We start from the raw sequence: 15,146 nt of genomic DNA, 5'->3' as shown, positions 1-15,146 counted from the left end.
TGATTTGGGCCAGTTCCTTAGCCTCTCTGGGCCTCAGTTTTCCCAGCTGGAGCATAGGGGTGAACAGGGTCACTAAGAACCCAGGATTGACTTTGCTCACAGAGCTCAGAATAGAGCCTGGCCCACGAGTCTCTGCCCTCTGAGTCTCCCTCTCCTCTCCAGGGAACAGGACCCCATGGGCACCGATCCAGGCTGCCAACCAGGCCAAGGGCCCACAAATCCTCCTTGGCCTTAAGAAGAAATACCCCAGTGTCGGATTACAGAGCAGGGGTAGAAGCAGTGAGTCCTGCTCTAACCAACTGACCCAGGCCACAAACAGCACACACCTGTCCTCAGCTTACACTTCTGGGGGTCAGAGATCCAAAATCAGTCTGCCTGGGTAACATCAGGCCAGAAAGACCAGAAATCTTCTGAAGACTTCACAGGAAAATCTTTTTGGTTTCTCACTAACCTACATCCCAGCATCTGGCCTCCTCCTGCATTTTCAAAGCCAGCAGCCGAGCACCCTCGGTCCTCCCGCCTCCCTCATTTAAGGCCCCTTGTGCTGCACACGCCCGTGATGATTCCAACGGCCGGTGCTAGAGGATCGTAAATTTGAGGCCAGTCTCAGCAATTTAGTGAGGCTCTAAGCAATTTATAGAGATCTTGTCTCAAAATTTAAAAATAGAGGGCTGGGGCTGCAGCTTTGGGGTAAAGTGCCCCTGGGATCAATTCCCAGTACAAGGGGGGAGAGAAAGCATTCCTTGTGGTGACATTGGGCTCACCCAGATAATCTAGAACCATCTCCCGACTCAGGACCCTTCACCACTTCTTCCAAGTTCCCGTTGACATGCAGAGTTACATATTCACAGATCCAAGGGTTGGGGTGGAGGCACCCGGGGGCCGGATAGGGCCGGGCTACAGGGAGACCGGTGGCCTCTCTACAAGCTACTGTGAAGGGAATGACATGGGCCCCGGGATTCCAGTGCCCGGCTGATCACCCATGACCACATAGGAAACCTGAGGCTCAGGCGGTGGTGGAGCCCTGGGGCTGCCAGGATTCCTCAGGGGAGGGGCCCAGTCATCACCCAGCAACAAGAGTTAGGGACAGGACAGAGGAGGCGACCCCCAGACTGTAAGAGATGTGCTAGGCAAAGGGTCAAGGGGCAAAGTGGGGTGCCAGGGGGGGGGAGGAGGTGGGATTCAGAGTCCTGTAGGTGACAGACCATGTAGGAGTCCCCCCTCCTAGGTAAAGGGGGTGACAGGTCGCTGGGGAGGTGGAGGGTGCTGTGAAGGAAGATGCTGGAATGCCTCCCTCCGTCCCCTCCAGGGGTCTGCGGGGACTGGAAGAACCACTTCACGGTGGCGCAGAGCGAGGCTTTCGACCGCGTGTACCGGGAGCAGATGCGCGGAGTGCAGGCCTTTCCCTGGGACGAGGCCCCCGAGGAGACCAGCCCGGACCCCGAGCCCCAGCCCCAGCCCCAGCCGGAGACTGAGCCCGAGCCCGAGCCCGATCCCCGCCCGGTCCAGGCCTCGGATCCCGCCCACCCGTGACCCCGAATAAACACGTCGCTCCAGCCCGGCTCCTTGATGCGCGCGAGGGCGGCAGGGGGCGCGCGAGGGCGCTGGGGCGGCGGTGGGGACCCCGCACCTGGCGCCCAGGCTGCGTTCCACCGGGGCCTTGGGTCCCATCTGTCCCGCCAATGAGGTTGGTGACTCAGGAGCCCCTCTCGGAGGCAAAGATGCTACCGAGGCCCGGGCTGGGCACAGCTTCTCCGGGCCGCGCTGCGCTCTGGGGCTGGGGGCCTGGCTACAGAAATAGAAGTTTGGGGCACGAAGGAGTTTTATTCTGAGCAAAAGTCATGGGGACCTAGAGGATCCACCGCTCCGTGCTCCCCGAACGCCCAGCGCCAGCCCAGCCCCCACCAGACCCCTGGGCAGCTGTGACCAGGACCTTCAGCCCCTGTTCCCCTGAGGCTCCCCGGCTCTCTCCTCTCCCCCCTCCGCTTACTCACAGCTTCTGGGGGCGGGGGCGGGGGCGGGGGGGGGTGGGGAAGCATGGCCTTTTGTCCAGGGACTCCTCAGGCATGTCCCACAGAATTCCATGGGGCTGCTCAGCCACCTCTTGGGGAGAGTCGTTCCTGGCTGAACGGGTCCCGGGGTCCACAGCAATGGAGGCCTCCTGCGACTTCCCTGACCGCGAACTGAGGCCTAGGGCCGGACTGGGCTCCTTCCACTGCCCGGGCCTGAGGCCAGAGGCCTTGTCTGAGGCACGGCATCAGGCAGGGGTCTCTGAGAGGGCACATTTGTCTGGGCTCCTGTCAGGGTCGCCCTCCAAGTCCTGAGCGGGAGGCCCAGTCTGGCTGCGGGAAACCTCTGGATTCCGGGAGCTTGGATGCAGCCTCATCACCAAACCTCCTTTGGGTTGGGGACAGATAGCGAAGGTGGCGGCGGGCAGGGATCAGGGGCAGGGGGCCACCCCAGGGCTGGGACCAGGCCAGAGGGCGGGTGTCCACCTCACCCCACGGGCCCCCTCCAGTGCCCCGCTGCCTCATCAGGGCCTTGGCAGGAGTGTCCTTGGAGCCCCGGGACTTTTTGAGCTGTGGAAGGAAAAAGAGGAGGTGAGAGGAGGAGACGGGGAGGAGGCTTCTGGGGCCCAGAGCCAGGGAGGGAGGAGGGGAGGAGAGAGGTGGGGAGAGGTGGAGGGGATGCAGGGGAAGGTTAGATGGGGGAGACGGAGGGAGGAGGAGGAGGAGGAGGAGAGGAAGCAGGGGAGCTGGAGGAAGATGGGGGTGAGGAGAGGAAGGAGGAAGAGGGAGGGAGGGAGGTGGGGGAGATGTCAGGGAAGCAGGTAGGGTGGAGGGAGGTCTGGCACCCCCAGACCCGAGGGGGCAAGGAGCCACATCCCTCCTGTGGCTTTGCAGGTGGGAGGAACTGGAAGCAGCTGGCAGCTGCCTGGGGAGGGGGGGACAAATATTTGCTAAGGGAGGTGATGCAGGGTCAGGGTGGCAGGGGACGAGGTGGAGGTGGAGGTGAGAACCTTGCCCCTGCCTAGCCCCCTTCTCCTCCTCCAGCTCCAGGAAGTCGCTGACTGGGAGGAGGGAGCCAGTCCTGGGGTGTCTCTCCCCGGGGAGAAGCCTCTGGCTCCCATTTAGCAGATGGGGAGACTGAGGCTGGGGTCCAGCTCAGAGGGGCTGCGCCATAGGCGTGTCTGCCTGTCTCCCCTCCGTGGTGCTGCTCTGACCCCCCCAGCAGCTCACTTTGTGGCTGAGGAGACTGAGACTCAGAGGAAAAAGTCACCTGAGCAGGGTCCTCCAGTGAGGTCCAACTGGTTCCTTGGAACCTCATTGTCTGAGCAGCAGGAGGAACAATCCCTTGGGCTCCCATAATCCTCTCCCCCTACAGCCTTGTGACTCTCAGATCCAGGAAGCGGACCACTGAAAAGCCCACCCGGGAGGCAGCCAGGGCTCTGGGCCTTGGTTTCCCCCTCTGTGAAGTGGGTAGATTAAATGTAGCCAGTCTTGTGAAAGTGCTGGGCATGGCGAGGTGACAAAGCAGGTTGGTTATCTGAAGGATGGTTATTCCAACCTGGGGCGAGTTACTTAATCTGAGCCTCCACTTTCCCCTTGGTAACAATCAGCATGACAGCAGTGTGACCTCCCCGGCCCGGGGCGAGAATGCAATGAAATCAATAAAACATGAATTCCATTTCCCCCAGACCTGGAAGGAGCTCAACTGCTCAGCCCACCCCCTAGATGGGACCCTGGGGTTCAGGGAAGCTCGTGGTACCCAAGGCTCAGGGGTCTTTTCTGCCCCCTGCTACCCAGAGCTTGCCCCCCAACACATGGAGGAGGCTCATGAATGGGCCCCGCAGCTGCACATCGAGGCCAGCAGCTCGCTCTTCGTACCTCCCCGGTGCTGGGCGTGCGGTTGGCCCTGGCCCTGGAAAACACTTCCTGTTCTGGGGTTCAGAGTAGGACCCCGGAACCCAGCCCACCCCTGGGGGTGCTGCCTTCCCCTTCCTGGGCCTCTGGTGTCACCTCTGTCCTCCGGCAGCAGCCACCAGGTCTTACCTCATTGTCACCGTCACTGGAGCCTGACATCTGGGACAGGCGGCTCAGGTCCCACAGGGAGCGGCTGGGCCGAGTCGGGGGGCCACTGCCAGTCCGGGCACGCTGCACGCTTCTTAGGATGTCACTGAGAGCGGGCCCTGGTGGGGCAGGGGACTCCTGCCTGTCCCCCTCGAGGATGCGGCAGGCAGCCAGGCGGTGGGCCAGTGGCCCATTGGGTGGCAGCCGTGACACGGGGGCTACAGGGCAGCGGTGAGCCACACGGTGTGGGCTGCGGGCCGGCTGCCCGTCTCCCGCGACGCTGACGAGGGGGCCCTGGGCGGGCATGGGTGGGAGTGGCCACGAGGCTGCATACAGTGTCCGGAACTCACGACTGAAAGCGTCGACGATCTCTCCGGTCATCAGAGTCACCAGACCGCGGTGCAGGCGGGCGTCACTCCACGTGAAGCTGGGGGACCAGAATCAGGGGTCAGGTCTCTGTGAAGCCTGGTTCCCATCACCAGTCCCCTCCCGGGTCCCCAGGCAGGTGGGGTGACCTCAGACAGGTCCTGGCCTCTAGCACCTCAGTTTCCCCCTCTGTAGAAGGGGGACAACAGAGGTACAGGACGGAGGGACAGACGTGAGGACCACATGAGTCAAGACACTGTCCTTTGGAGTCAGACTGGAGCTCACACCTGGGCTCTGCCTGGCCCCAGCCAGGAGCACTTCAGCTGGAGAGAGTCGGGGTGAGCTTCCCGGCTCCCACAGGCTTGTCTTAAACTCAGCTGCTTCCCAGAAAGAGTGCATTCATTAAGCACTTGCTGTTTGCCGGCCCTGGGTCTCCTGCCCCCTGCCTGCCTCAGCTCCTTCCTCTGTAACATGAAGCCCAAGTACAGGCAGACTCCAGCGGGGACATGGGTTCCTGTCCCTGCCTGTGGCCAGCGCGGAGAGCCTGAGAGCCGTGTGGTGGTGGGTGCTCTCGTCCCCTGTCCCCGCGGGGTGTGTTCGTAAATTCTTGGCTGCAGTCTTGGCGCAGCACATGCCCGGCAGACTCCTCCTGTCTCCCGGCCTCCTGGGAATGAAGCGAGACCCGGGCTCCGACCCCGGCTCAGGGACTCCTGGGTGTGTCACTCTTGCCCACCTGGAAGTGGGGTTGCCGTGGGAGATGTGAAGTCAGACCCTCGGGGGGCGCAGCACACACAGTGGACGAGCCGTGGCCAGCATCGTGGGCGCTGCTCAGGCGTCCTCACCTGGGCGAGGTGACTGTCCTCGCTCCATTGAAGGTCGGCAGGTTGGGCCACCTTGCACATTGTGCCACCTGCCCCCACCTATGACCTCACCCCAGAGCGGTCAGTGGGAACCCTGAGGGGTCTGTGAGGTCACCGCATTCCACTTCACAAAGACTTGTCGGGCCCTGGCGCTGGCCTGTCTCCGCCCCGAGGCCTCAAGAGCTTCCTGAGAGGGACACAGAGCATCAGGACCTGACGCTCCCAGTGGCCAGGACAAGGGGCAGAAGTCCTGTGGGTAGGAGTCCCAGGAGGTCATTCATTCAGCAATTCCCGGACGCCCAGGAAGCCCCCGGCCTGGCTTGGGTGCCGTCCCCGCCGCCAGGCCACCATGGTCCTCGGCTGGCTGCTGCTTCTGATGATGGCTGTGCCGCCGGGCACCACGGGGGCCAAGGACTGCATCTTCTGTGAGCTGACTGACTCCACCAAGTGCCCTGGCACCCACATGCGCTGCGGGGATGACGAGGACTGCTTCACAGGCCACGGGGTGGCGCAGGGCGTGGGCCCCGTCATCAACAAGGGCTGCGTGCGCTCCACCAGCTGCGGCCGGGAGGAGCCGGTCAGCTACATGGGCCTCACCTACAGCCTCACCACCACCTGCTGCTACGGCCACCTGTGCAACGCCAGCCCCGGCCACACAGGCAGCACGACGGTGGGGGCCGCGGCGGGCCTGCTGGTGGGCTTGCTACTTCTGCCACATTTGCCGTAGCCCTCTGGGAGGGCAGGGCCCGGGACCGGTCTCCCAGATGCCCCACCTTTCCCCCTTCCCCCCATTAAATGGCCAGAGGCCCTCGACGACCGCTTGTGGCCCCGGCTCCATCCATTCGAGGGCCGACCCCGCAGCCCAGGGCCGGGAGGAGCACCCGGGGCCTGACTCGGTGGTGCCGGCCGGTGGCCTGTGAGCTTGACTGCACGACTGTATTTCATCGGTTCTAAGATGTGTGTATTTTTGCATTTCAATCAGGAGACTTCTTTCCCTTGGTGGCACCTTAGAGTCTATGAAATATGACTAAAAAAAAAAAATCATCGTAAAAATAAATGACAGCTGACACTGATGGAGAACTCCTTCTGTTACGAGCCAGGCACCGTTCTTAAAAGCGTGTGTCCCGAGGAGCAGCAGCAGCCACACCTGGGAAATTGCCAGAAAGGCACCGCGGGGCCCTGTCCCAGGCCGGTGAAGGGGGTGGGCAGGAAGCTGTGTTTCAAGTCCCCCGAGTGACTCTGGTGCACAGCAGGCCGAAAACCACTGTCCTGCACCGTGATCCTCAGCAAGCCATTTCTATGTCCCCAGGGCATGTGGCACTTTCTGGAGAAGTTTTTGGTGGTTATAACTGGTGTGGGTGTAGGGGGGTGGCGACCAACACCCGCTAGGTCCAGGCGGGGGACACAGCACGGCACCCTCTAGTGCACCTGGCAGAACCCCCATAACAAAGACGCAGCCTAAAATGTGAGTGGTGTCTGTGTCGAGATCTTGTTCTAAAGGCACTAACCATTTCATCTCATGTCTGGAGACAGGGGGGAAATGAGGCACAGAGAGGTGAATCAAATTGCCCAACATTGCACAGCTAGTACTGAATCCAGGTCATCTAGCTCCAGGGTCCATGTCCCAGTTTTCCAGATTAGGAACTACAAAGGCCAAAGAAAGACTTCCCCAAGGCTAACTAACGAGGCCAGCAGCAGGGCCAGAACCAGTACTCAAGCAGGTCTGGCTCCAACCCCCTGAGCTCACACCTCCTCTTCTGGGAAGGGTGTTTGGGCCCATTTTACAGATGAGCATAGAGAGACCCAGGAAGGGGAAGTCATCTGCAGGAGAGCTGGGTACAGGACGCTGAGAAGCCGTACCTGTAGGATCCTGAGATGACCCTGTCACCGTCGAGGAGCACGAATTTCTCTCGCACGTTGCCGCTCACCTGCCGTCGACAGCGGCTCTGGAAAGTGCATCCCCGCACGATGCGGACGTCCAGGTTCTGTGGGGTCGGGGGGGGGGGGGGGGACGCCCTTGCTCAGGCCCACTCCACGGGCTGGGGTCTCTCAAGGCTGTTTCTACCTGGTGGCCCCTGACCCTTAGAAGCTGTTCAGGTGTCCCCAGAGCCACTAGTATAGAGCTTCAGGAGTTGCTTGGGGATACCCCTCCGTGGCCCAGGACCCCCAGGAATGTCACCTCCGCTGTCCCTCGTGTCTTGGGCACTAGGTCTCGGGAGATCCTCAGCTGGCATCTATCTCAGGGACCCAGGACCCCGTGGAAAAGTCTTTCTGTGCTGCCCCAGAGCCGCGGAATGGGGCTGCCCAGGTCCCTGTGGCCCAGCCCCTACCTCTGTGGCCCAGGGGTTCACCCCCAGCTGCTGGGCCAGCACCAGGAAGGCAGGCAGCTGCTGGCCGTCCAGGAGCAGGTAGACGGGCACCCAGCGGCGCAAGGCGGCGTCGACCAAGTCCGAGAGCAGGTCTGGGTCAGTGAGGACGTCCATGACCACAGCCACCAGCTGGGCACAGGGAGAGACCATATGGACATGTGGGTGGAGTCTGGGATTTGGGGGCCTCTCAGGGTGGGGGCTGACATCAGGGGACTAGGGGGTAAGATGCTCTGGAGCCTGGGGTTAAGGGCCTGGACTACCTGGGATACTCAAGGGGCTGAAGGGGAGTCCTCTGGACACGAACAAGAAACAGGCAGGCCTTCCTAAGAGCCCAGCCCCCACAGTCTAGAAAACGTCCATCAAAAATCACAAGTCGCTGCGTAGCACGCACCTGTGACTCAGGAGGCTGAGGCTGGAGGATGGCAAGTTCAAGGCCAGTCTCAGCAAAAGGAAGGCACTAAGCAACTCCGTGAGACCCTGTCTCTAAAATACAAATAGGGCTGGGGATGGGGCTCAGTGGCCAAGTGCTCCTGAGTTCAATCCCCGGTACCCACCCCCTCAAAAAAAAAAAAAAGAAAAGAAAAAGAAAAGAAAAAGACCCTGACTCAAAATAAAAATAAAAAGGGCTGGGAGTTGAACCAGGTGTGGTGGTGCATGCCCGTAATCCCACTGGCTCAGGGGAACCATGAGTTCAAAGCCAGCCTCAGCAATGTAGCAAGGCCCTAAGCAACTCAGCGAGACCCCGTCTCTAAATAAAATATAAAAAGGGCTGGGATGGGGCTCAGTGGTTAGCACCCCTGGGTTCAATCCCCAGCACCGCTGAGAAAAAAAAATGAAAATACGTGTCTACAACCATGAAGAGCCCTTGAACCGTGGCACTACGGTGCCCAAATGTCCACTGGGTCAGTGGCTGGGCGCCCTTGGAGGGCACCGTGGGTAAGTGGGCCCTGGGTCCTCTGGGATGGCCTGGGTGCTGGGGGCAGGAGGGCTGACTTGCTGGGCCACTAAGGTGTGCTTTGGGAACCCCAGCTGATGACCAGATCTTAACACAGAACAAGGTGGTGACAAACCCTGACTCTCCAGTCCGGTGGCCTGGGTTCCAGTCCCCACTCAGCCACTGACAGGCCCATGCCTCAGTTTCCCCATATCTTCAATGGTCATAATGGTCCCCACCTCAGAGGAAGACCATGCCCACTAAAAAGCATCCTCCAGCCTCAGCCTCCTGAGTCACTCAGAGACTACCTCTGGCGAATGGGCTTTCTGGGGCTGCAGGGGAGACGCTGGGCCTTCCCAGGGGCTGGGGGTGGGAAGCTGCTGGCTCGGTGGTGGGAGATAGGATGCACGACTGGGATGGAGGGACAGTCATAATTTGGTTTGAGGCTCATGGCTGTCTAAAGGGAAAGAGCAGGGACCCCCCGCCCCCCGCTGCTGCCCACATCAGATCTCTGTCATAAGGATGAGGCCCAGGGTGGGCCTCCTGGGCTCTAGGGATGCGGTCCTGGGGATTTAGACATGCGCGTCCTGCCAGGGCCCAATCCTGGAAATGGCATGTGAAGGTGTCCAGGTCTGAGGAACGGCCCGGGGCCCTGGGGTGCTCACCTTGTGGGCAGCTTGGATTTCCTGGCGCACCAGCTCCTTGAGAGGCGGGTGGCCCTCGCCAGGGGGCTGTGTGTACAGCTGTGCTCGGGTGATGCCCTTCCAGGAAGTGTCCTCTGGCCAGCCGAGTCGCAGCACGGGCGCTGGTTCCTCTGACTGGCCAGGCCAGTAGGTCAGACTACCCCCGTCCCCTTCGGTGGTGGTGGCTCTTTCTGCTGCCCCGCCGGGCTCTTGCCTGGCTACTGTCCAGTCTTCAGCAGCCGCAGCCAAGCCCTGGACCTCGTCCCCGCTCAGGAAGGGCCGCAGCCCCTCCTGTTGTACACAGGCCTGGAAGGCCTCTGCCCCCTTGCTCAGCAGGGCTTCCAGCGCCAGCCGCTGGCCCTCAGAATACAAGAAGCCAGGGGACCTCACCCCGGCCCCTAGTTCCTCTTCTTCCAGGGCTGCCAGCTGGGAGGCTGCCATGGGGCCAGGTGGGCGGGACGGGCGTGAGTGTCTGCGTCCCCGAGGGTCTGGCCGTCTTTGGAGGATTGACCATCTGGGGTCTCCTGACAGACTCTGAGGGCACCTGAGGCCTCCAGGGCAGCCCCGCAAATGTCCACAGCTCCCTGTGCTGTCACTGGCTCACAGTCCCCACAATCGGACTGTCCAGTGAACTGGCTACTGACGACTCAGGCTGCTGAGAAGTACCTGCCAACACTGTGCCCCTGTGGTCTTCTCTGACCTCCAACCAGCTACTAACAGTCTGGGTGGCCACCTGGCATCAGGCCATCAGCTAGCCTCTCTGCTGGACCACACGACCGCCAGCCTGCCAGCCACAAGATGTCTCCACCTTGTCAGACTGACCACCCGGCTGCCCTGGTTGAAGGTCTGGCTAACTGCCTGACCATTTCCAGGAAACAGGTTGTCCGCCTGTGCCCGACCACCCACCCAATCTCACTAACCAATGGCACAGTGGGTTGCAAGTGTGAATCTGGCCAATAGCATGTCTAGCTGACCACCTGGCTGCTTGACAGACACCGGTAGCTTGACTGAGGATACCTGTCAGCTGGTGGAGCTCCCAGCTGTCCCCTGTCCAGTCTCTCTGCCTGGACGGGCCGCTCTGGTCCATCAGTCGGCTGGCTCACCAGTGCTCACTGGCTCACCATCCTGGACGCCTCCCAGCCCTGGAGAAATGCGCCTCAGCCCCAAGCCGACGCACTGCTCCTTCCCCTGGGGAACTGGCCAATCTCTTCCCTACAATGGGGGACACCCTACTTCCTGGACCCTCATACCCCAGCCCCTGAGGCTGCTGCAGTTAGGGCTGAGACACTCGGACACCTGCCCATGATCTTGACAACGCACCTAGGAAAGCAGACTAGCCAGACATAGCTTCTCAGGCTGGCTGCTGCCGCTTGTGCCTTGGCCCCACCCTCCTGATGCCAAGACCTACCCAAACTGACCCCTGCATGGACTTCTGCCTCAGCCTGACCAGCTCACCACTCACTTCTTCCTGGACAGGGCCCAAGCTCTATCCTGTCTCCCTTCCCATTCTCCCAGGATTCTACAAACCAGCTGCCCCACCTTTCAGTCCCTGGGACAGCTTTGCTTTAGACCACAGCAAGGGCTCCTGCAGAGGACGAGTAAAGCTGGCCTTGTTCAACCAGAGTCTACCCCCTTCTTCTTGCCTTCTCAGAGAGCCAGTATCAGGGCTGGAGACCTCCTTTTCACTCCTCTTCTTCCGGGCCTTTGTCAGGCTTTAACCTGGGACCTGGGAACCCAGCCCCTTGTGTAAACACAGGGAGGGACCACACAGGGGCACTTGGCAGCGACTGGCCAGCTGCCACTCAGGCTTCCGGTTACCAGGAGAGAGGGCAACACCTCACCTGCTCCCAACCCCCACACTGCAGCCCCACCCCCTAGTGCCAGGGAGATCCTAGGGGAGGCAGCATGGCTAATTCTAGGAGGAAACAGGAAAACAAGACACCTGGGAAGGAGTGGGGGCTGATTCCAGTGGGTAGAAGGTCCAACTGGCCCAGTAAGGTACTCTGCGCATGTGCCAGGAAGGCAGAGAGGAAGGGCTCCTCCTGGAGGCTGGTCTTCTTGGAGGACCCAGCGGCAAGTCCCCAGACCAGATGCATTCCCACTCACAGGTGCCTTCGGCTGGTCCCCACTCTGCTCCCCATTAATAACACAAGAAGGCCATCAAATTCAAAGCCTCTTTATTAACAGTAAATCTGGGGTTAGTTTTTGTACCCACGGCTGGCCCTCCGACCTCTGGCACGCTCGAATTTCCTGCCCTTGGAGCGGACATAGGGTCTGTGGAAAGAAGAGACAGGGTCAGGTGAAGCCTCCCGCTGTGCTGCACAGGGAGCCAAGAGGAAGAGCCTGCACCAGGGTCCCGGCCTGAGCCCCACAGCGAGGGAGTGAAATGTAAGCCCCAGCTCCCCAGAAGATGCCCCCACTGAGGCCTGTGGCCTGGTCAGCCTGCACCTAACCCAGGGAACTGCAGGCTGAGCAAAGGGAGGGCAGCTAAAAGGCAGCGAAGCCAGACCTGCAGGGACCCTGATACTCACTTGGTGTGGCTGTGTGGGGTCCCAGGAGCCTTGCCAAAATGCCGGTACACCTCTCGGCCCTTGCGAGGACCTGGGGAGAGGAAGAAGGAATCAGGCAGGGACAGGTAAGAGCCACTGTGCCTTTGGCCTGCACAGGGCTTGAAGACCATGAGGTGCAGGCCTGGGCGTGTCTGACCTCCCAGACCCAGGAGGGTGAAGGCCAGTGCACCTCACCAAACCCCGACAGGTGCCAGCAGGCACCACTTACCAGACAGCAGGACCGTGCCACGGCCCTTGGGGGAGTCCAGGGCCAGTTGGTCAAAGGTGAGGATCTTGCCCCCAGCCTTGAGGATTCGGGTACGGGCTCGGCTGGTCACCCGCAGTGCGCACACCTGGGGAAAACAGGAGGGAGGGGCTCAAATCTCCTGTAGGGAGACCTAGGGACTGCATCCACTGCCCCGGCCCAGTGTGGCTGCTGGTACCACCACCAGGAGCTTCCTGGATTGACAGCTGCTTTTTTTTTTAAATGTGGTGCTGGGGATGGAACTCAGTGCCTCACCTGTGCCAGCAAGTGCTCCACCAGAGCCCCAGCCCCAAACCCTTAACCTCTCAGAACCTCCAGACCACGTCTCATGTATTTTGGAGGAATAAGGAAACTGAGGAAAGCATGATTTAAGGATGTGGTATGCAAATGACAAAAGCGGCAAAAGAAAAAAAATTCAGACTTGAGCCCAGGCTCACCCCAGAACCAGCAGCCAGCAGTCTACAGCGGAGCCCAGAGGGGCTTGCCGAGGACTTCCACCACAGACGACCACTCCATCCTATCCTAAAGGCCACCAGGACAAGTGTGGTGCTGGTCCCACCCACAAGAGTGACAGAGGTGGCATACAACAGAGCAAGAAATTGGGTCAGGTCTGAGAGCAGTTTCCTGAGCCAGAGCCCCAAGCTCCACTCACCTTCAGTTTGGGCACCTCCTGAACACGAACATCATCTGTTATGGTCCCCACGACCACAGCTGTTTTGTTTTCTCGGCCAGGAAGCTTCATCTTCCGGATCTTGAGAGGAATACGAAAAGTTGTTCTGGTGTTTAAATCCCATCCCCCACTTCAGGCATCCCAAGGACCCGGATGGCTGTGCCCTCCAAATGGACTAACCTGCCCATACCTCACCTCCCAACTAGAACAGAAGAAAAAGTCCAAACAGAGACATCTCACCTGGTGAAGGTGTGTGCTAGGGACGAAACCTAGGACCTGGCATGCTAGGCAAGCATTCTACCACTAAACCCCGACCCCCAGAGATACATGAAACTTGAAAGCTCAGACAACCCCATGAAGCCACTACAACCCTCCCGTGGCGAGGTGAAAGTAAGGCTAAGACGCTGGGCCAGCTGTCCACAGACACTTGATTTTGACTGAGGTTCAGAGCTGGGCAACCACTGCTGGCTGCCTGGACTCAGGGGATGCTCCAGCACCCCCTCCAGAGCCAGCCCCTGGCCCAGACACTCACCATCCGGGAGAGGGAGAGAGGTGGCCTGTTGGTGCGACTCATGAACAACCTCTTCAGTACCACTTGGTTGAAGGTAGAATTGGTTCGTCTAGCCAGAAACCTGTACAACTGTAGAGGATCGGGAAGACAGTGAGAATGTGGTGTAGCCAGCAGCAGCACCCCCCACTTTCAAGTGAAGGAACAAATGATTCAGGGTAAAAAGGCTCCCCAACCCTCAAGATTCTCGACTGTCTCAGAACTCAAATTTCCAGATTGGGGAGTGACAGGTCCAGGCAAGGGCGACTCCCCCACCCCACCCCTTCCTGGCCAGGGACACAGAACATCCCCTCCCCATTCCAAGATATACTCAATCCAGACCTGGGGTAGCCCTGCCCAAGGATCTCAGACCCAACCTCACCTTGACCAACAGCCTTAGGTAGATGTCCTGGCTCTTGGGCTCCTTGCGCCGAACCTTTCGGTCCTTGTTATGGCGTATGTCGACTCCCTATAGGGGTAAGGGGAAGCCATGGTTCCAGTTCTGAATCTGATCCTCTACTCACTTCATAGACAGCCTCAGTTGTTACTTATTTTCCAGACTGAGCAGGGACCCAGGCTCTGGGGACAAGAGCTCAAATCCATGTCAGTTCTGAGCCCTCTCTGTAAGGTGGGCACCATCTGAATGAAGACCACAGAACCTCTACGGATCTTAGTACAGTAGCCACCCAAAATTTTAAGTCGTTACAAGCTGTATCTTTGGAAGGACATAACATATGCCTGAAATCCCAGCTGAGACAGCAGGCTGGCAATTTTGAGGCCAGCATGGGCAACAGAGAGACACTGAAAATAAACAGGGTGGGGAATGTAGCTCAGTGGCAGAGAGCCCCTGGGTTCTCCAGTATACCCCCTCCCCAAAGCAAAACAAAAACCAAACAATGGACTCCCTTACCGGGAGGATAATAAAAAATAAGCCAGTGGCAAGCTCTAAGTAATAACGGCGGTGAACCTTTACTTCATAGATAAATAAGGACCGCAAAAGCAGTTATCTCCCTCTAACAACTCTCCGAAGTAGTTTACTCCCACTTTAGACCCAAGAATCTAGGGAAAGCCCAAATTTCCCAATGCATCCCTACCTGCCCTTCTCGGACTGTGTGATCGTTAGTAACTAAGCATCAGCACTTCCTCTGTGCACGACCCCGTGATGTGCACGGCCAGTGACTAGTGACTGACTTCTTCCCAACTCCCTCATCTCCAACGCAACACTACTATGTCCCCAAAGAAAAAAGAAAAGATACTGGGGCGCAGGCCGGAAAGCACGAGCACAAGGTGGGTAGAGGACTGAGACTCAATCTGAGGCCCGTCCGGACCCGGGTCCCACGCATGAGATTCTCGACTGCCCCCGAACCCAAGTTTCCAGACTGGGGAGTGACAGGTCCAGGCAAGGGCGGCAAAGGCAAGCGGTTAAAAGTGGCTACGACGCAGCTACCTAGGACCGATTCCTGGCTCTGCCATTCCCTGGCTTGGGGCGTCGGTCCACCGCTCAGCCGCCCAGCACCTCATTTTGATCATCACTGCAATGGGGGCAGTAACACAGGACCACGGGACTCTTAACCCATTCCCGGTCTCCAGGACATCAGAACAGCCCCCCAGCCTCAAAAGTTGCCTCCTTCGGGCACCCACGGCACCCCTCCCGCAAGCCCCCACCCCAAGACCGCCGAGGATGGCAGCGGATAGGCAGGCCTTGGACGTCGCAAGGCTCACTCACCATGATGGCGCCTAGAGCTCGGCCTAGTCCGGAAAGAAAGAGCAAGGCCGAGGTGGGCGGGGAAAGCCTCCAGCGCGCAGCGTCCTGGTGGCGTCACACGGGAGCGA

At 59.7% G+C, this 15,146-nt stretch overlaps 4 protein-coding genes across 4 annotated transcripts in view; 2 read left to right on the top strand and 2 right to left on the bottom strand.

Moving 5' to 3' along the window:
* Window positions 1-1,533, top strand: part of Sult2b1 (sulfotransferase family 2B member 1) — a 28,896-nt gene extending 27,363 nt beyond the window's left edge. The window contains exon 7 of the mRNA XM_026406205.2: window positions 1,310-1,533. Within this exon, the coding sequence (XP_026261990.2) occupies window positions 1,310-1,533 (224 nt within the window). The remainder of the gene's footprint in view (window positions 1-1,309) is intronic.
* Window positions 1,534-2,300: 767 nt separating this feature from the next.
* Window positions 2,301-9,723, bottom strand: Fam83e (family with sequence similarity 83 member E). The gene is made up of 5 exons (XM_026406433.2): window positions 9,265-9,723; window positions 7,627-7,794; window positions 7,157-7,281; window positions 4,053-4,497; window positions 2,301-2,579 (listed from the first exon to the last, which is right to left on the bottom strand). The coding sequence occupies exons 1-5, from the start codon at window positions 9,721-9,723 to the stop codon at window positions 2,301-2,303; spliced, it is 1,476 nt and encodes a 491-aa protein (XP_026262218.1).
* On the top strand, window positions 5,646-6,023 carry Spaca4 (sperm acrosome associated 4). Its single transcript, XM_026406434.2, has one exon. The coding sequence runs from the start codon at window positions 5,646-5,648 to the stop codon at window positions 6,021-6,023; it is 378 nt and encodes a 125-aa protein (XP_026262219.2).
* Window positions 9,724-11,442: 1,719 nt separating the features above from the next.
* On the bottom strand, window positions 11,443-15,141 carry Rpl18 (ribosomal protein L18). Its single transcript, XM_026406235.2, has 7 exons — window positions 15,040-15,141; window positions 13,696-13,782; window positions 13,299-13,406; window positions 12,749-12,847; window positions 12,061-12,184; window positions 11,814-11,883; window positions 11,443-11,556 (listed from the first exon to the last, which is right to left on the bottom strand). The coding sequence occupies exons 1-7, from the start codon at window positions 15,040-15,042 to the stop codon at window positions 11,481-11,483; spliced, it is 567 nt and encodes a 188-aa protein (XP_026262020.1). The 5' UTR covers window positions 15,043-15,141; the 3' UTR covers window positions 11,443-11,480.
* Window positions 15,142-15,146: the final 5 nt, after the last annotated feature.

Source organism: Urocitellus parryii, chromosome 15, assembly GCF_045843805.1.
Source record: "Urocitellus parryii isolate mUroPar1 chromosome 15, mUroPar1.hap1, whole genome shotgun sequence".
NCBI lineage: Eukaryota > Metazoa > Chordata > Mammalia > Rodentia > Sciuridae > Urocitellus > Urocitellus parryii.
This window is presented reverse-complemented; position numbering and strand designations above follow the sequence as displayed.

Coding starts and splice junctions, on each gene's coding strand:
- Spaca4 (XM_026406434.2), top strand. CDS start 5,646: ATGGTCCTCGGCTGGCTGCTGCTTCTGATGATGGCTGTGCCGCCGGGC.
- Fam83e (XM_026406433.2), bottom strand. CDS start 9,723: ATGGCAGCCTCCCAGCTGGCAGCCCTGGAAGAAGAGGAACTAGGGGCC. Junction 7,282..7,626: donor TGAACCCCTGGGCCACAGAG/GTAGGGGCTGGG, acceptor CCGACCCCACAG/AACCTGGACGTCCGCATCGT. Junction 2,580..4,052: donor CCAGTGACGGTGACAATGAG/GTAAGACCTGGT, acceptor TTCCTTCCACAG/CTCAAAAAGTCCCGGGGCTC.
- Rpl18 (XM_026406235.2), bottom strand. Junction 12,848..13,298: donor CTCTCTCCCTCTCCCGGATG/GTGAGTGTCTGG, acceptor ATTCCTCTCAAG/ATCCGGAAGATGAAGCTTCC. Junction 11,884..12,060: donor TGGCACGGTCCTGCTGTCTG/GTAAGTGGTGCC, acceptor TCCTCTCCCCAG/GTCCTCGCAAGGGCCGAGAG.